Source organism: Lethenteron reissneri, chromosome 4 (genome assembly GCF_015708825.2).
Source record: "Lethenteron reissneri isolate LAM-NWPU_2019-01 chromosome 4, ASM1570882v1, whole genome shotgun sequence".
Lineage (NCBI taxonomy): Eukaryota > Metazoa > Chordata > Hyperoartia > Petromyzontiformes > Petromyzontidae > Lethenteron > Lethenteron reissneri.
The window spans coordinates 4,755,521-4,776,164 of record NC_083782.1 but is presented as its reverse complement, the minus strand read 5'-3'; the positions used below and the strand labels follow the sequence as shown (position 1 = coordinate 4,776,164).

The following is a 20,644-nucleotide window of genomic DNA, read 5'->3' as shown; positions in this document are numbered from 1 at the left end:
CAATTCAGTGGGCTCACATGACATTGACTTCTCCAAGACAGAGGTTCTCTGCAAGCCATCTGGCTATCATGAGAGATTCGTTCATGAGGCGATCCACATATACAAACACAGAGACAATTTCAACCGAGAAGATGGATTCTGGCTTAGCAATCATTGGAAGGACGTAATAAACCATTTCGGATCTTAACTGATTGTGTTCACGTTAACGGTGACTTTCAGACCGCGTTCCACTCACTGGCATGGTGCAGTGTGCAGAGTAATGTATGGTGTCGTAATTGTACAGTAAACATATAGCAGTATGATACACATTAGGGTGGGTAGAATAATACATAGTGTTATATTAAAATGGATAAGGCAGCAAGTGCAGCAGCAGCAGCAAGTGCAGCAGCAGCAGCAAGTGCAGCAGCAGCAGCAAGTGCAGCAGCAGCAGCAAGTGCAGCAGCAGCAGCAACTGCAGCAGCAGCAACTGCTGCAGCAGCAGTAACTGCAGCTTCCTTTGATGCTGTTAATCCTGCATAATGCACATGCATATGCAGTACTAATCACATTCCTGCATTTCCCATAAATATGCTAAATTCCTTTTGATATGCAAATTCCTTTGTCAATGCGCCCAGCTTATATATATGCTCCAAGCTCGTGTGCTGTTTCATTCAGACTCTGTCGCCTCGACGGACCTGGTTTTCACCTGAGGACGGCTGCTTGCGTTGTGGCCGAAACGTCGTGAGAATTGTTTTATTATGTTTTATTTTTATTATTTTATTACTTCCCTTCTACGTGACTTTACCGAAAGAACCAAGAACACAATAAATCTGTTTGCCCTCGATTTGGAGCACCTGCCCACATCCTTCATTTCGAGTGTGCAACATGTGGATGTGGGAGTTGTTACCGAGCGCCTATTAAGGCAGGCAAGGCACACGACAAGGAGGCCGTTGTGGCTGTTGTGATTTACGTCTGGCCGCCTTTGCCTCCAAAGTGCTGATGTGCACACAGCGCACCAGGAACTCGTTCAAAAGCGTAAACCTCACAGTCCACTGCTAGATGGAGGTCTCCCCACATCGCGTGGGTCGTGGGGGTTATTTGACCATACTCTACCATGTTGGAAGGGGCCTTGGGAGCATGGAACAGTTCAACAATGGATTGTGCTGCACTTCCTGCTGTTGCCCGCAGTGTAGCCACGCAGCAGCCTATAACACCCGGTGGTATGCTGAGTAGACAAAGATCCCCCAGATAGCCTTAACAGACTTGGAGCAAATGCTGTTAGCGAGTACCTATGAAGGCCAGAATGGTACACGAGGCGGTAGGTGGCCAGCACCACGCCCGACCACCTTTGTATCCCCAGTGGCGATGTTTTTACACACTGCACCAGGTACTCATTTGAGGCTGAGTCGACCTAGGGAAGGCCCACGACCATTTTAGATAATCGTTACTGGTGTTTGGCCGTGAGCTAGACTACCGCTCTCCCCGCACTCATCCACACACTTTCCAGGCTCAAGCCTGCTTAGATTATTTCGCCGATGACCAAATATAATTGAATCGCCCGTAATGCAAAGCGCCTGGTATCCTCCGACCTCACAATCTATGGATATGCTTCAGTCCATATTCACATCTCACACCACTGACTAAACCCCACCCATGACTGGTGATGGGAGACACTGGTTGATTTTTCACCATGTAATCCGACAAACGGGGACATTCGGGAACACTAGAAGCAGGTTAAATTTCGATTTAAAGCTTTTGTGACTGCAGGGATTCATCTTCTTGGTTCTTTCGGTAAAGTCACGTAGAAGGGAAGTAATAAAATAATAAAAATAAAACATAATAAAATAATTCTCACGACTTTTCGGCCACAACGCAAGCAGCCATCCTCAGGTGAAGACCAGGTCTGTCTGGGAGACAGCGTCATTCAGACAGCATCATTCAGACGCTGTCTCCCCGACAGACCTGTTCTTCACCTGAGGACGGCTGCTTGCGTTGTGGCCGAAACGTCGTGAGAATTATTTAATTATGTTTTATTTTTATTATTTTATTACTTCCCTTCTACGTGACTTTACCGAAAGAACCAAGAAGATAGAAGCAGGTTGTTTGTGTAGTGCATACCCGGTCACATGCATTGTTAATGTTGTCAACAAAATTAGTGATACATTTTTTAAAAGTAAGTCAGCGTTCACTATGAGTCGATAAAAATCATCAAGCACAACGATGACAACGACCCACTAATATCATTATCATCACCACCATCACCACTAGACTATGACTTCCCACCAAAGACCAATGCGTGACCGACTGTGAAGAGACGAAATTAACGAGTCCGAATGAAGGTGCAGACTTAAGATAATGTTAGAACGTGATTCGAGACAGCAGTGCACTGAAGATGTTCAACCTTGATAATTGGCTACATGTATATATTAAGATTTACCGAGTTCACTGATTAGCCGGCTTGGTTATAATATTGATATTGGGGGAAATTGCCCAATGCTCGCATCAACATAGTTAACATTATTTGGCGATGCAGCTGCATTGGCATTGCTGCACATTCACAATGAACTTAAAATCACAAAACAACGCAACGCATTTGTCGATAACACCGTGGCCTTAAAAGGAAAAATATATAACAGACGAAGATTCTAGCAATGCGCCTTATTCACAGCACATAAATACAGCAGCCAGAGAGATTATCCACTATGTCTCTGGCCTCTCAGTTCATGTAGTAACAAAAGAGTGTTTGGCCACTTTAGTCAAGTAGACTAAGAGGATACCTGAATTAAATCCACCGACGTATACCTGACGAATCTTCCACAAATTGTCAAAAAATCTGTAATAAGAGCGCGCAATGCACTTGTTGAATACGAGACGCTGGCCCTTAATACATTACTGTCACGAAGCAGGAGTCCTCATTAAAGCGCCGCATGAGTCTCCAGAGCCGCAAGCTTGCCGGCCACTGATTTAGACAAAGGCTGTGACCAAAGTCAACAATGCTGGCTAAATAAAACACCGGGCGGTCGCATGTGCTTGACAGGTGTGACCATGGCATGACAGCTGTCGGCACGCTACTCTACGTATTCGGAGGGATCGGAGGAAGCGACAAAGTGTCCTACAGTGACGTGCACGTCCTCGACACAGGTACGCACGCTACAAACAACACAAAGACAAAGATCTCCCATGTAGACCACATAGCCTGGTGGGGCAAGTGCTGTTTGCGAGTTATTCCTATCAAGGGCGGCACAGCGTACGAAAGGGTGGCATGGCCGTGTATCACGGCTGGCTGTCTTTATCTCCCCAGAACTGATTTTTACACGTCACACGAGGTCAGGGGCCGGCTTCGTGACGTTATTTATTAAGAACCCACCGTCTTGTATGCACATGCACTGCTGTATTGACGGTACTTTTTTTGACCGAATTCGAAGAATGTCTCTTGTTATTTTGGTTGCCGACCCCTGCACTAGGTATATTCATCTTCTTGGTTCTTTCGGTAAAGTCACGTAGAAGGGAAGTAATAAAATAATACAAATAAAACATAATAAAATAATTCTCACGACGTTTCGGCCACAACGCAAGCAGCCGTGTCATTCAGACGCTGTCTTCTCGACAGACCTGCTTCTTCACCTGAGGACGGCTGCTTGCGTTGTGGCCGAAACGTCGTGAGAATTATTTTATTATGTTTTATTTTTATTATTTTATTACTTCCCTTCTACGTCACTTTACCGAAAGAACCAAGAAGATGAATCCCTGCAGTCACGAAAGCTTTAAATCGAAATTTAGGTATATTCATTTAAGGCTGAGTCGACCTAGGGGGGGGTGGCCGAAACCAGTTCAGATAATCGCCACTGATGTTATCGATGGCTGGGACTCGAACTCAAGCGGGCGAGTTGGGAGCAAAGCGAGCCAACCACGATGGTGGGGGTGGTTGATGGGGTCAATAACCCCCTGAGCCCCATCCCTGGGTCTGCCACTGATGAGACCTCTTGCAAAGGTCATGGACCGTAATTACAACCATGGCTGAGGGTCAGCACTGCGCAACAGGCACGCTCAGTATCATTTAATTATGCTGATCTTTTAATGTGTATTTTTTAAATCTTAAGCTACGGTATAAATATATGTATTTGGTACGAACCTATTTACGAGGCGTGCAACATTGCATTTATGATACATTTATTAAAATATATGTTTTTGGCTCAGGATACACAAATTGAATTGTGTTTAATAATTATCCTTGACTTCTTTGTCATATAATTGGCCTACAATAACCCCTGAGAGCCAGTCAAGCCTTGATCCGATAGGGCAATTTCAGAGCAATTGTTGCTGGCAACGATCACCGGCAATGCATTAGCCATGAGTTACTATGGCAACTTGGGTGGGCAGCGGAATGGAATGACAGCAGGAGGTAACCAGCGTGTGGGCAGGGGGTGCGTTGGACCCCCCCCCCCTCCTGGTGGCCAAAGCTACGATTTGGGGCCCCCTTGACAACCACCGTGGTTTTTATAAAGTATACAAGTTAAAATTGCATTAGTACATCAATTCCCAAGCTCTGGGAAGGCAGTAAAAGAACAGCACAAACAGTCCCAGACCACACCAAGACAACAGACACGTCCCCTTATAAAATGGTACATTGTCAAGAATCAATGATCCAGCACTAATCTTTGTCTTGTTGTTGTTGCTGCTGCTGCTGCAGCCACGCTCTCCTGGAGTGCGTGCGAGGTGCGAGGCGAGCCCCCCTGCGGTCGAGGCTGCCACTCGTTGACATCGCACCACGACAAGGTGTGTGTGTGTGTGTGCGCGTGCATGCGTGCGCATACTCCTGTAACGTTCTTGAAGGAGACGAAGATGCTCCCTCACAGCTTGCGAACAGCGAGTAGTTATCACCACTACACTCCAGCTGACCTACAAGGTGTGTGTGTATGTGCACGTGCATGCGTGCGCATACTCCAGCTGACCTACAAGGCACTCTCAATGGGTTAGCGCTGCAATATTTCACTATTGCTTTTGGAATTTGATCAGATAAGGCCCACTGAGCTCCATAGCTATTTTTTAAGAAGCGACCTGGCCACAAATGATAGCCCAGTGAAATGGCTTATCACGTGGACATTTATAGCAGCCAAATACTCTCATCGATTGATGTTCATTTTAAATGTGGAGATAAAAACCACAAGACCCGGAGAAAAATCCGCATGACCACGGGAGAAGACACGCAAACTACAAATATACAGGCGTCAGGGTCGGAATCGAACCCATATCCTCCCGTAAACCAGGCGAGGTAGTTAACATCTCGCCACCATGGCACTCAATGGATTAGGCCCACGATACTTACAGAAATTGATACATTTTGACACTGCAACGAGCTCCCTGAGATCTCCAGATTGCCTCCTTCTAAATACTCCGAGGTCAAGGCTCTGTTCCTGGGGTGATCGGGCTGTTGCCACTGTGCAGCTGCCTTGCTAATAAGACAATCGTTAGATGTATGGTTGTGTTTAGTTTGTTGTCCTTCCCCCGCACCTCCGATTAACACGGTTGGCTACGTACGGTGCGGAAGAAGTTCAACAGACTGTACATAGAAACTATGAAAATCTTTGGGTCTCTCTGTGAGGCTATGGGTCTCTATAGGCCACAGTGGTATAGCCTGGTTGGCATGGGCCCTGGTGCAAGGGATGAAATGCTTCCTGTGGTCCGTGGGTTCTTATGGTCAGTGCCCCCCCCCCCCGTGGTTGCACTGCCTGCATACCCACGATGGACTCCACTGGCAGCAAACCTTATTATTATTGCAAAGCACCTGATTGAAATGTTAATCCATCGGTGCAGCACTTGAATTTTTCCTCCTTTATATGCGTGGGTTTTTTAAATTCTTCTTCTGTGCATTAGTGAAGAATTGAGCAAACATCAACAATGCAAAATAACCCGCCTGAAAAACACATTTCTTGATCCGAACTTTCTTTGAGCAAATAAAGTAATGCTATAGGAGGCGTTTGTTACGTGGCAATCGTAATCAAAATATTTAACAACCGTTAGATCTGGAAATACGGTTGGTTTAAGTGAAACACCAAATTTGAAAAGGTGGGCGTATTTTTTGTGTGCAGCCATGTTGTGACACGCCTGTGACCAAATAACCTGGAATGTACCCGGTCTCGTCAGATTTCACAAGATAGGGTAGTGCTAGGATGGATGACCGCCGTGCACACTGGGATGTTATCGGTGGTATTGGGGCTATGTTATGCGATGGGTAAGAGCACCGCGGAGGAAAAATCGACTTGTACTGCAATTTATATGCTCTCCGTGTTTATGATAAGCGCCTTGACCAACCAGCACCGTCGAGCACGAACTATGGTCAAAACACGGCCATGATCCGCATGGCATGGGGAGGCCCTCATACAGCAGTGAATTGATAAAAGTTATCTACTGTACACATTAGTGATAGATACGAGTCCTTGCTGCACTTAAACCCAGGATCTCAGCAGTGACATCGTATCGCCCCCTCCACCCCCCGCGCCACCCAGCTACTGCTGACGAGTCTCTACGCGACAGGCTAAAACCTCTCATCCATGAACTTTTGAACCTACGTCACGCGTTGAGTAAACCGACAAAAAATAACGCAGCGGCACAGGTCAAGAGCTTCTGTGTCCGCTTCGTTTTCCAACCACCGAGCTGCTAAGACAATTTAATTTAAAAAATTGTCACCGCGTCAGTGCACTCCGCTGCTATTATGCAGCCACCGCGTTCTACACAGACCAGTGAGTGCCTATTGTGGCGTGTAAACATCAGTGTTACGGAGACAAAGCTGGCCTGGAGTAGCGCTGACCCACAGACTCTCTGGGCTGCTCACTAACAGCCCAGTGTGGGCGAGTGATGTTACAGCAGATTCTACAGCTGGTCATGCGCACACGCCCAACAGATGGTGTCTTAAACTCGCCTGCCTGTTTCTTAGGTCAACCTAACGAGTATCCGGTGCATCGTGTTCCCGTCGGTATTCTGTTGACTCGCCACTGAATGAGTGCACACCAGGAGCGGTGGTGTAGCGGTTAGCGCTACGCTGTGCTACAAGCCCGGCCAACACCAGTGACGATTATCTGAACCGGTCCTCGGCCTCCCCTAGGTCGACTCGGCCTTAAATGAGTACCTTGTGCGATGTGTAAACATCGCCACTGGGGAGACAAAAAGGCGGGGCGTGGTGCTGGCCACCCACCCCCTAGGTCTGCCGTGCTGGGCTGTCCCAATAGTCTGTGAAGGCTATACAGGGCATTTTTGTACTTGTTGCCTTGTGTAAGTGAGCACGTGAGCCTCAATTGAGTTCCTAGTCCGATGTGTAAAAACTTTTCCACGAGGTAGACAAAGGTGGTTAGCCAACCCATCCCCTCCTGTGCTGTTCTGGCCTTCATAGGTGCTTGCTAACAACACTTGTCCCAACAGTCTGTTAATGCTATACTGGGGGGTCTTTGTCTTTGTAGTGGTGTGTGGACAATATCAGTCCCGCGGAGACCCAAGGTGACCGGGCGTGAATCCATCCACACCATTCTCGCATGTGCCGTTCTGGCCTTAATAGGTAGATACTAAGATCACTTGCCCCAACAGTCTATTTGGATTAATAAGGCAGATGGATGCGTGCCGTTCTGACCACACCACCCCGTTGCAAGTGGGGGATGCTGGTCTAGGTTTTAAAAAAACTATTAAACTAATTCTTATTAACTGTTAGTAATTTTTTGTTGTTACACTGCTATTAAACTATTTTTATTTTACCAGGTAAGGCCCACTGAGCTATGTAGCTCTTTTTCAGAAGCGACCTGGCTATTGAAAATGATAGCTCAACGAAGTGGCTTATCACGTGCAAATTTATATCAGGCAAATACTCTAAACGCATGTTTCCAAATGTTGAGGGATAAAACGGAGGACCCGGAGAAAAATCCAAGCGACCACGGGGAGAACATGCAAATTCCGAATATACAGGCATCAAGGTTGGGATGAAACCCACACCAGGTGACGTATTTCACAATTCGCCACCACGGCACCCCTTAATAGGTGCTTACCAACAGTTATAATAATAGTAAAAGTTCAATTTGTAACGCGCGCAAATTTGCAGACGTAGTGGCCGCAACTCAGAGGCCTCTAGAGTTTACGGGGTTGTACAGATGTTGTGTGTTGGTCCTTGTGCCCGCGCGTAGGATATTTACGTGTTTGGAGGAACACGTGGCACAGATGGCACATCGCTGGGTGACCTCCACAAGCTCAGCCTCGGTGAAGCCCTCATCATGATCATGAATCATCATCACCTTCATCATCCATTTGTCCATCATGTGATGATGATGATCGTCACCATTACTAAATCCCCATTAATCAATCATTTCCACCATCATCATCACCATCATCATTGATCTTTTTCATTATCAGCATCATCACATCCACATCAATAATGCATTATCATCACTAAATCGATCAAGATGATCGTTATTAATCAATAATCATCGTTTATCATTGTTTATGATCATTAATCAGTCCACTCTTATAATCATCTCTGCTTTCCTCCATTACAATAATATGACAGCATTGCCAACAATTAAGTTGGTGCACAGGCACTTGTTATGTGTAGCTCTGTCGTGGTATCTCTGTCGATGCCCGCAGCCAAGATGAAGTGGAAGGTGCCGCTGTACATGGGGCTGGCACCGGAACAGAGACACAGCCACACGGTGTTCATTCTGCATGGCCACGTGTGTATACATCCATCAGAGACCGCAACACCACCACCATCATCATCACCAGCAGTAGTAGCAGCAACAGCAGTATCACCACGACAACCACACCACTACTACCACGACTACCGCCAGAATTAGTCATCACCTGCTTCAGTTTCACCACGAGTAGCGACACCCATCACCAGCTGTAACATCGCTACTATCGTCGCCGCCACTCACCTTCACTACCAGTTGCAGCCTCACCACCTTAACCAAAGATAACTGCACTACCACCAGCAGCAACACCACAAACCACCCTCGTCACCTCCAATACCCCTAATCCACCACACTTCCATCACTGCTCATCCACGACAACCTCAATCTGATCGTAACACGTCCCGGCGACATGGCTGTGCCTCTTGTTCAACGTGCCATGCTGCGCAACGATAGCGACCGATGACAAGGGGAGCGTTTGGTTTGGGCTAACGAGGCCCCGTGTGTCCACAGCTGTACGTGTTTGGTGGGATTAACGAGCAGCGGGAGTGCAACGACGTCAAGGCCATGCGGCTCATCAACCCCTCGGACCGGCAGCCACGTGGGTGACACGACACATCACAACATACACCAAAGACAAAGATCCCCCGTATAGTCTTAGCATACTGTTGGGGCAAGTGCTGTTAGCGAGCAGCGCCTATGAAGGCCGGAACGGCACATGAGGAGGTTGGTGGCCAGCACCACGCCCGACCGCCTTTGTCTCCCTAGTGACGATGCTTACACACACTGCACTAGGTACTCATCTGAGGCTGTGTCTACCTAGATGAGGCCCAGGACCGGTTCAGATATGATCATCACTGGTATTGGCCGTGAGCGAGAATTTAACTTGGGTCGTGAGGTTCGTAGCACAGCGCGCTAACTGCTATGCTACACACACGACGCACCAAGCACCTACGATTATCCCTGTTGGCTACGTACGGCAAGAAAGAAGTTCAACATACATTGCAAACACGAATACAAAACGGACTCTTGACTCAAATCGAGAACGTTCTTCAAATCTCTGGGGAGGTGAATCGTTGAATGCAAGTGGATGAGACGAGGGCGTTTTTATAATGGTTGGGCCTCGGCAGCCAATACAGTGCGGCCGATAGAATTTGACGACTTTACTCCAATTTGGCATTTTACACGGAGGCAGGGAAAGGTTAAGCATTGACCCTTTGCACAACCTCTGTTGTGTCCTTCCTCCCTTGTGAATGCCACCCGAAGCGAATTCCTAAATCCACCTCAAATGAGGTGGATTCTGCATTTCTTTGACACTGATGAACTTAATATGTATGCCAGAACTGCTTTTTTCTTGAGAACTGCTTTTTGTGTTTAGTTTGTTGTCCTTCCCCTGCACTTAGCACGGTTGGCTACGTACGATGTGAAAGTAGTTCAACGTACTTGCAGTACATACAGCCAAGTCGTTGGTCTATGTGAATGTGGGGTTTGACTGCGACGTGGCTTGGTTCGATAAATAAGTCACACGAGCAACACGCGTGCCCCTGCCCGTGATGTGATGGCGTGTGTGCAGTGATGAAGGAAATCCTGTCGGAGATGGGGCTTCAGGAAATAAACACCAGGTGGGTTGAGATTATGATCACAGCAATGATGGTGAAGCTAAAAGATGGGGATGCTGATGGAGAAATGATAATGATAAAGGAGCTAATGGTGAGGATGATGGAGACATGATCATGAAACGGCGAGGATGATGTACGTATGTTGAACTTCTTTCGCACTGTACCTGGCCCACCGTGCTAATCGGAGGTGCGGTGATGATGGAGGTATGATGATGATGGTGGAGCTAATAGTGATGATGATGGAGGTATGATGATGGTGTAGCTAAAAGTGAGATGATAATGGAGGTAAGATGATGATGATGATGATATGTTACAGTTTCCTACCGACACGAATTCCGAGAGTAAAGTATGAGTTGAGCGAGCCACCCAAGCAGGCCAGCACGGACTCCTCCCCCACTCCTCCCGTATGCCACCAACACCGCACCACCAACACCGCACCACCAACACCGCACTACCAACACCGCACCACCAACACTACACCACCAACACCACACCGCCAACACTGCACCGCCAACACCGCACCGCCAACACTGCACCACTAACACCGCACCACCAACACCGCACCACCAACACCGCACCACCAACACCGCACCACTAACACCGCACCACCAACACCGCACCACCAACACCGCACCACTAACACCGCACCGCCAACACTGCATCGCCAACACTGCACCGCCAACACTGCACCGCCAACACTGCACCGCCAACACTGCACCGCCAACACTGCACCGCCAACACCGCACCACCAACACCACCAGCATCACACTGCTAGCCAGCTCCAGCAGCAGGGTGACGAGTGGCACAGCTGTTGAGTGTGCACAGGCGGTGTAACTGCATCAGGGCGCATGGGCCAGAGGGGCCCACATTCTGGGCTATGAATCGGTGTTAGGGGAGGGGAAATGGGACAGGCGACCCCATATCATTCATTGCGCAAGTTTCCATGCCAACCACGCTATGCCACCGTCGCCCATATACCTACATATAGACCATACTTACCATATACTTCCAAAGAGACCAGTGGTTCTTAACCTGGGGTGCACGCACTCCCTGGGGGTGCGAGATGCCCTTTCTGAGAACCAAAGGGGTGCAGGCTGCAGTTAAGGTTAAGAACCACTGATATAGACCCATAGATTCACATATATACTCCACAGCCATATGTAAAGAGCCATAAGCTGACATATATGCCAATAAACTCATATATTGGCCCACAGACTTACTTATTGACCCATAATGTCACCTATAAACCCACAGACTAGCATATAGACTCACAGCGAGGGCTCCTGGCATCTCTGTCTGTGTGTGCACGTGTAGGGGTCGTGCCCTCCAGAGCCGCCCTTCCCAGAACTGCGGGCGGAGGCGGCACAGGGCATCCGCAAGGCGCTGGACGCCCTGGACGTGAGGCACCGGCGACTCAATGCGTGAGTACCAGCACGGGGGGGGGGGGGGGGGTATGGGGTGGGGGTGTGGGGGGCAGAGTATCTGCTGCCCAATTTGTCCAGCGTTTGTCAGTTGTTGGAAAAAAAATGTGAAATGTCAGCTATTTGAATTAAATCGCAATTGATGTTTTAAACAGGTTCCTTCCATTCAGAGTTTTTGGCTACTGCTATACATTTCCACAAGCTAAGCCACTGTGTTGAGCTATCATTTGTGATTGCCAAGTAGCTTCTGAAAAAGAGCTATTGAGCTCAATGGACCTTGCCTGGTAAATAAAAAATTAACCCGTAAAAACAAAGTTTTTCACTATAAATCCTTTATATGCGTGTCAAATTAATTACAGTACGTGTTCAATGGGCCACAACCCAGCCCACATTGGTCTTTGAAATGGGCGGCTAGAGTCCTCTCGTCCTCTGGCTTGAGATGGCTGCCACCTATGGGTCAGATGATTGCCTGCCACCATTAAGCAATTGGTAATTAAATATAAAAAATTTTCCTAAAATGTTGAAAATGTTGGAAAAAAAATTTCACGAAAATAAATTGTCACGCACAACGAGTCTGTGTGCAAAATGTCAGCTCGATTAGATCACGGGAAGTGGATTAAAAAACGACCGAAAGATTTGCACGGTCGTAAGCGCGCAAGCAAGCAAGCAAGTGAACTTAATATAAAGGATTTAAAAATAGTTTAGTTTTTTTAAATGTTTTCCCCAATTTGATCCCGATTGCAAAATCGGGATCACGTCGCGAGACGCGAGTTTGGGATCTCTAGCAGAGCAGTGCCAACCTTTCATGATGGAGATCGGCCCACGGAAATGGATGTCATAGAACTACCTCCCGAGACCTCTGGTCCACACAGAGTAGATAACAACACTTTCCACACATACATATATATATACACACATCATTGACTCTTGCCTCTATCCACTGCTGAAGCAAGTGTTGTTAGCGAGCACCTATTTAAGGCCGATGAGGTGGTGTGGCCAATTCAATGCCTAGTTGCCTTTGTCTCCCCGGGGTGGTGGGGGGGGGCGGTGTGGGGAGGTGGATGAGGTGTTGGGGGGTGGAGACGGAGTGGGAGCGGTGAAATGCAGGTCTCCCTCACTTGATGATCCAGTAAATGCGGCGAACTTATTTCTACAGGGAGCGTGCGGAGTTGACCCAGGCTCGGCTCGTCCTGCAGGAGGAGAAGGCGCTGTACGCTGTCACCTACAGGCGCCAGCAGGAGGTGAGGGGCTGGGCTGTCGTACGTACGTATGTATTTGCGTCGAACTTCTTTCGCACCATACGTAGCCAACCGCGCTAATCGGCGGTGCGGAAAGAGTGCCTGTGGAAGTAGTGGGAGTTGATGCAGCCATCCAGGGTTAAGTGGATCAGGCAGAGGTTTCGATTTAAAACTTTCGTGACTGCAGGGATTCATCTTCTTGGTTATTTCGGTAAAGTCACGTAGAATGGAAATAATAAAATAATAAAAATAAAACATAATAAAATAACATTTTATTATGTTTTATTTTTATTATTTTATTATAAAGTAAAATAATATTTTACTATGTTTTATTTTTATTATTTTATTATTTCCATTCTACGTGACTTTACCAAAAGAACCAACAAGATAGGCAGAGGTTGTAGATAGTATGTAAATAAATAAATATTCTCATTGCTTGGAATTGTCTAATATTACGGTGAGTACAGTGTTAATACAGGTAGGAACAACAGGTTCCACACTGCCCACCAGGGATTATTTGTCTGTCTGTCGTGCATATCCGGAATTCCGCCCACCCATGCACCTCCCCACCGAACACCGAGCTACGCCGCGATTGGTTGACGATGTCGGGGAGGGTGGGGGGGGAAGGGTAAACACGCCCACTCATCCAACTGCCCCCCCCCCCCCCCCCCCGAACACCGCGCTGTCCAACCAAGTTCCTACCTGCCCACTCCGAAGGAAGGTGGCGAATTGAGAGTGGCACATTTGTTCCAGGAAGGCGGCACACGTTGTGTAAACGAAACTAAGGTCGACTTCACTTGAGATTGGACGCAAAAGCGACACTCCTGCAGAGGCAGGGGTTGACAATCTGGATCAGAGGTCGGCAAACCTGCAGCTCCGTAGCCGCACGCGGCTCTTCACAGACTGCCTCGTGACGTAATCCACGTATTTATATTTGTATGTATTCATAAACATTGCTGCTCTTGAAATATTGAGTTTTGTACCGAATTCGAAAAAAAAAGTAAGTCTCTTTGTTATTTTGGTTGCTGGCCCCTGGTCTGGACGAACAGATCCATGCAGCGCGTGTTCTTGCCACAAGCGTCTGGGCGAAAAGCAAATGGAAGCAGCACCCTGTTGTGCATCTCCATACGTAAATATATTTCTGAGCTCAGTCAGCCTCAAGATCCGATGCGATCGTATTTGTAGAGCCATCCGTCCCATGGGAGCGAGGCCTGAACCGGCCATAGGACGGCAGTCCAGAGGGCAAATGCACGGGAGGGCCGGTCCATTCTGAGGGCCGGTCTGTAGTGGGGAAATTGCAAATGTGATCAGAGTATTTTGTTTATTATATATATTTTTATTAACATATGCTATTACCTGTGTACGCTTCATCACTTATATTTATACTCTTGGTTGGCATTAAGTCCCCATATTCGGCAGCAACCAAAGATTATTTCTCACTGGCCAATTTATTTGTGGACCCGGTCCAAATTGTCAAAGCAGATCGCACAGCAAAATCACGCTCACACGTCGTCACATCGAAGATCTAGCGACTAGGGCTACACAGTTTGTCAACCCACAACCCATTTTAACAAAAGAAATGTCCCATAGCTCGAATTTGTGTGTTTACAAATGCCTGAGACCAATGTTTCGACTCAGTCCGTCACCGCACGGGAGCGAAGTGATAACGTAACGGTGAGCGGCGTTCCACCCACCTTGCCTCTGGCAGGAACTGCAGGAGATGCTGGAGCGACACCGCAGTCAGAACGAGGCGTGGCTCAAAGCACGCGCGGCAGAGAACGACGCCGAGCGGCGGCAGCTGTGCATCGTCAAGGTGCCCGTGTGTTTGTGTGTGTCTGTGTGTCTGTGTGTGTGTGTCTGTGTGTGTGTCTGTGTGTGTGTGTCTGTGTGTGTCCGGCAAAACAACCTCCTACCTCCTCGCGGTGCCGGACGGGCAACACTGTCGTGGGCAGTGCTGTGGGGGGAGGGCCAATGCCCATTGGCCTCTCCCCTCATGGCGTCTGTGACCACCACAGTGGCTAAACGGGGGCTCTGGACGGGTGTGAGGGGCTGGTAACCCCTCCACCTTCAATTCATTACCACTAAACCACGAATTAAACATAAACCTGTAACAAATAAGCTTGTGCCGGAGGCCCCGGGGGGTCAGGCTTTTATGACGTCTCCTGGCCAAACCCCATTTGGCGGAGCCAGGAGATTGAATTTTCACCCTCGGGGCTCCTCCAGAAACAACAAAAAACCATTGCGGATGGCCACGTGGAATGTTCGAACGCTCACTGCGGAGGAGAGGCTGCCACTCCTCTGTCGGGAGCTGGACCGGTACCGCCTGGATCTCTGTGGCATTCAGGAGGTCCGGTGGACCGGTTCTGGCTCCTGCCACCATGAGGGGTGGACAGTCCTCTACTCGGGGCAGGAGACTGCCAAACAACAGGGTGTGGCTCTTCTTCTGAACAAAAGAATGAAGGGGGCGTGGGAGCGTGGCGGTGAGGTGTGGGAAGCTGTAAGCCCCAGGATACTTTGGGCTCGCCTTCCCATCAACCAGAGGCGAGGAGTGGTGGTCGTGGTTACTTATGCCCCCACCGAAGACGAACATCCGTGGAGGGATGCAAGCAAAGCCGATGAGTCAGACGCTTTCTATGACCTCCTGTCACAGGTGCTGGCTAAAGTGGCCACTCGGGACAGAGTCATCTTGTTGGGTGACTTCAATGCCCGAGTTGGTCATGATGCTGACACCTGGTCTGGAGTGATTGGAAGGCATGGGCCAGATCAGCTCAATAATAACGGTAGGAGGCTGCTAGATTTTTGTGCAGCCCATGGGCTTGTAATTACCAACACGCTCTTCCGGCATCGGCGCATCCACACAACATCATGGATACATGCCGGGTCCAAGCAAGAACATCTGCTGGACTACATAGTGACGGACCAGCGGATGCGAACCCATGTCCTTGACACCAGGACCTACCGTGGAGCTGATCTGTCCTCTGACCATCGACTAGTCATCTGTAAGATGCGCCTGCCTTTCTTCCACTCCGGTGGTGGGTGTACACCCAGGATTTCATTCCAACCAAAAGTGGCCTGGTCTCAGTTAGCTGATGAAAGTTGCAAGCGAGAATTTCATCATCGCTTGCAGCTGGGGTTGGCATCGTCCCCCACTCCACCTGATGTCGAGGGTAAATGGGCGAGGTTTAGGACTGTGACTCATGCAGCTGCAATGGCTGCTTTGGGTACGCGGTCCAGACCTCCCCAGAAACCCTGGCTGACAGAGGAGGTGTTCAGGTTAATTGAGAAAAAGCGACAGGCCCACTCTCATCGCCTACAGCATCCCACGTCAGAGAATGAGGAGGTTTACCGCAGCCTTCGCTCGGAAGTTCGGAGAGCCGTAAGGCGTTGTAAGGATGGGTGGTGGTCGCGGGTTGCTGAGGAGATGGAGTCTGCCTCAGTGGCCCGTGATCACAAATCACTATTTAACTCCATCAAAAAAGTAACCTGCAGCGCCACACCTATTACCATCATTAGAGGAAAAAACGGTGATCCAATCTCCGACCCCCAGGAACAGGTTTGCAGATTTGCTGAGCATTTCTGTGAGGTCCTGGGGGAGGGAAATTCTCTCAGCCAGGAAAACATCATGGCACAAAGTGGGGATAACCCTGCTGAGGCTGCGGTGCCTCAAATATTGGAAGAGGTCACCCCCTGTGAGTGGCTGGCTGAGGTTCCAGCTGTTGAGGAAGTACTGAGGGCGATCCGGAGTCTGAGACCAGGGAAGGCACCGGGCAGAGATGATCTCCCAAGCGAAATGCTGAGGGAGGGTGGCGTTTGTGCACAGACTGCCCTATATGACATCATAACAACAGTCTGGACCACTGGACGGGTTCCGCAGGACTGGAAGGATGCCCTGGTGGTTCCCCTCTTTAAGAAGGGGGACCGTACCGACTGTAACAACTACAGGGGCATCTCACTCCTCAGTGTGCCGGGTAAGGTCCTGGCAAGGATTATTCAACATCGCCTTGCTAGGCACGCTGAGGAGAGGCTTGCGGAGCCCCAATGCGGTTTCAGGAAAGGGCGGTCCTGCACAGATGCCATATTTTCTGTCCGTCTGCTACAGCAGAGGTGTAGGGAATTCCAAAAAGACCTACATCTCTGCTTTATTGACCTGGTCAAGGCCTATGATACCATCAGTAGGACTGGGCTCTGGGTTGTTCTTCGTGCTTTCGGAGTCCCTGACCCTCTGCTCACGATCATTAAGGACCTTCATGATGGTGAGCGGGCCCGGGTAAAACTACGTGGCCGGGAGTCGGAGCCTTTCCCTGTACACCTTGGGGTGCGACAGGGATGTCCTCTGGCTCCCACATTATTTAACATCTATTTTGACCGCGTAGTTCGTGAAGCCTTCAATAGCTGTACCGGAGGAATTTCCATTTGGTACAGATATAATGGGAGGCTGATCGACGCCCGGGTGCGATCAAGGGATGGCTCCCTATTGGTCAACCACGTTATGTATGCCGATGATTTGGTAATAGCTGCTCATTCAGAAGAGGAGTTGGAGGCGCTGCTGCTGAGACTGGAGCGTGCCACTAAGAGGTGAGGCCTTACCATCAGCCCCACCAAAACCAAGCACCTGCCTGGGTATTTTGTACCATCGGACACTCCACCCCCACAACTCCCAATTGGTGATGGGGCAGTTGTGGAGAGAGTGGAGAGTTTCCCATACCTGGGCAGTATGCTTATGACCGGCTCCAGTCTATCAGCAGAGGTCTCACTCCGAATCAGTCGAGCGGCAATATCTTTTCATCGGTTGCGTAACGCTGTGTGGAAGCTACCTGGTCTGTCGCTCCGCACGAAGCTTCAGGTCTTCTCGGCCACGGTCATTCCCTCCCTTCTCTACGCTTGCGAGACGTGGACCCCCCTGGTGGAGCATCTTCGCCGGTTGGAAACATTTAGGCTGGCCTGCCTACGATCCATCCTGGGTTTAACCAGGCTGGATTGTGTGAGGAGCTCACAAATCCTTGAAAGATCTGGGCAAAGTCCCATCAGTGAGCTCCTCCGGCAGGCAAGGCTGCGTTGGCTGGGTCATGTAGCCCGCATGCCCAGCCACCGCATGCCTAAACAGCTTTTGTTCGGCCGGATCGAGGGGGCTAGACGGGCGCGGAACGGGCTGGAGAAGAGATGGAGTGATGTGGTACAGGAGGACGTGGAGCTGAGTGGACTTGCCGATGACTGGTACCAGCGGTGTCAAGATCGGCCTCAGTGGAGGAGGCTCGTGAAGGACGCTACTGGGCAGTTGGAGGCAGTCGCCCTCCAACAACAACGGAGGGCGGAGGAGCGACGCTCACAACAACGAGCGGAGCGCCGGGTGGCTAAAGCACAGCAAGTTGGCACAGTAGGGGGCACAGGTGGTGCATCAGCCAGTCATCTCGGTCATCTCGGTCAGTCGACCCGTGGCACCTGGGTCTGCCCCGTGACCTCCTGCCAGCGGGCTTTCGACACTTCACGTGGCCTCAAGGTGCACTTGGCCTGGCACAAGCATCGTGGTGACGTCACCGCCACTTAGTGGCGAATGGCGGTTGTTGTTGTTGTTGTGTGTGTATATACGTGGGGAGCGGTGGTGTAGCAGTTAGCACGCTTCGCTACGAACCTGGCGGCCCGAGTTCGATTCCTGCTCATGGCCGACAACGGTGACGATGATCTGAACCGGTCCTAGGCCTCCCCTAGGTCCACTCAGCCTCAAATGAGTACCTAGTGCGGTGTGTAGTAAACATCGCCACTAGGGAGACAAAGGCGGCCGAGCGTGGTGCTGGCCACCCAACCCCTCGTGTGCCGTGCCGGCCTTCATAGGTGCTCGCTAACAGCACTTGCCCCAACATTGTTAAGGCTATACAGGAGATCTTTGTCTGTCTGTGTATGTATATACATGTGTCTCTGTGTATATGTATATACACGTGTGTCTGTGTGTGTGTGGTTCGTTGCTTGCTAACAGCACTTGCCCCAAAAGTTTGTGGAGGCTATACTGGGGGATCTTTGTCTTTGTGTGTGTGTGTGTGTGGACAGGGCCGTATTATGCTACAAAAACTAAAGGGCCGACAAAAACTAAAATGTTACCATGTTTTTTGTTTGTTTGCATGTATGATAAAAAAAAATTAACCAAGATATCTTCTTCAATAAATAAATTTATATAGCAAGGATAGGCACAGTGTATGTACAACGAGGCAGAGTTCATAAGGTGAGAGAGGAATTAAAACCGGAGATTAATTTTTCGAGATTTTTTTTATTGCAAAATTAGCAGTAGCATCTTCAAGTGGTGTTTTTCACGCAATCTCATTCTCAATAGAGAGTAGTGCAAGGGGAAGACGAACGTTGTTGTCCTATGGTTGGTCGGAGACAGATTTTTTTTTTTAAATCAGCTTTAGCTTAAAAAAAATTAACCCGTAAAAACTAAGTTTTTCACTATAAATCCTTTATATGCGTGGCGGCTAGAGTCCTCTCGTCCTCTGGCTTGAGATGGCTGCCACCTATGGGTCAGATGATTGCCTGCCACTATTAAGCAATTGGTAATTAAATCGAAAAAAAAATTCCCTAAAAAGTGTATAATTTTGGAAAAAAAATTTCACGAAAATTAATTGTCACGCACAACGAGTTTGTGTGCAAAATGTCAGCTCGATTGGATCACGGGAAGTGGGTTAAAAAACGACCGAAAGATTTGCACGGTCGTAAGCGCGCAAGCAAGCAAGTGAACTTAATATAAAGGATTTAAAAAGAACGCTCCCCTTCACAATTCGAAGTCCGCGTGGAACAAGCGCAGTGACAGCGGCGGTAGTAGCATGGGGCAGCAGCAGCAGCAGTTACAACTCTAGCGAGTTATCACTGAAGGCCTACGAAACAGAAGTGCCTAGAGCCTATAAGAACCTCAATCCGGCCCTGTGTGTGGGGAGGGGGAGTGTAGCGGTTAGCGCGCTTCACTACGAACCTGGCAACCCAGGTTTGATTCCCGCTCACGTCCAACACCGGTGACAATTATCTTAACCAGTCCTGGGCCTCCCCTAGGTTGACACAGCCTCAAATGAGTGTTTGGTGTGGTGTGTACATATTGCTACTAGGGAGACAAAGACGGCCGAGTGTGGTGTTGGCCATTTACCCCCTTTTGCCGTGCCGCCTTCATGGGTACTCGCTAACAGCACTTGCCCCGACAGTCTGTTTAAGGCTATATGGGGGATCTTTGTATTTGTGTGGCCATGTGACCTGCAATATTAACTCAACTAGCTGTTCCAATTCCCAGCCTCAGCTAACATCAGTGGTCGTGAGTGACATCTGAACCGCGTCTGGAATTTCCCCAGTCTGACTAAATGGCGCACCTGGTGCGGCATACACGCATATAGAAAGGGGGAGATAAGGGCGGCCAGGTGTCGTGCTAGCCACACCACCTCTACCCCTCACACATCATCATCACCAACCACGATCAATCCACAGTTAGGAGACAGTGGATTCAGCGTTCCCATCGCAACCCCCTCAATCGGTACCGGGGCCTTCCCGAGGAAGCTAATGATCTGACCGGTGATGACCTCCAAACTCTATGAATCACGGTGTCAGACGCAGACGCTGAATTAATAAATAATCAACGTCAGGACGAAGGCCTCCCCAAGTCGACGCAATCCTCGACGATCCCCCGATGAGATGCAACAGCCCCAACTGCCGAAGTGGACGAATAACTGAAATGAAATAACTGTATCTGT

The 20,644-nt window shown here is 49.2% G+C and overlaps 1 protein-coding gene across 1 annotated transcript in view; it reads left to right on the top strand.

The window, feature by feature from the left end:
- The window catches only part of LOC133349634 (uncharacterized), a 38,861-nt gene that overhangs the window by 16,926 nt on the left and 1,291 nt on the right, over nucleotides 1–20,644 (top strand). Inside the window, exons 8-17 of the mRNA XM_061563235.1 lie at nucleotides 3,017–3,120; nucleotides 4,670–4,755; nucleotides 8,145–8,217; nucleotides 8,602–8,687; nucleotides 9,159–9,246; nucleotides 10,219–10,267; nucleotides 10,581–10,668; nucleotides 11,579–11,685; nucleotides 12,842–12,926; nucleotides 14,632–14,736. Of these exons, the coding sequence (XP_061419219.1) occupies nucleotides 3,017–3,120; nucleotides 4,670–4,755; nucleotides 8,145–8,217; nucleotides 8,602–8,687; nucleotides 9,159–9,246; nucleotides 10,219–10,267; nucleotides 10,581–10,668; nucleotides 11,579–11,685; nucleotides 12,842–12,926; nucleotides 14,632–14,736 (871 nt within the window). The remainder of the gene's footprint in view (nucleotides 1–3,016; nucleotides 3,121–4,669; nucleotides 4,756–8,144; nucleotides 8,218–8,601; nucleotides 8,688–9,158; nucleotides 9,247–10,218; nucleotides 10,268–10,580; nucleotides 10,669–11,578; nucleotides 11,686–12,841; nucleotides 12,927–14,631; nucleotides 14,737–20,644) is intronic.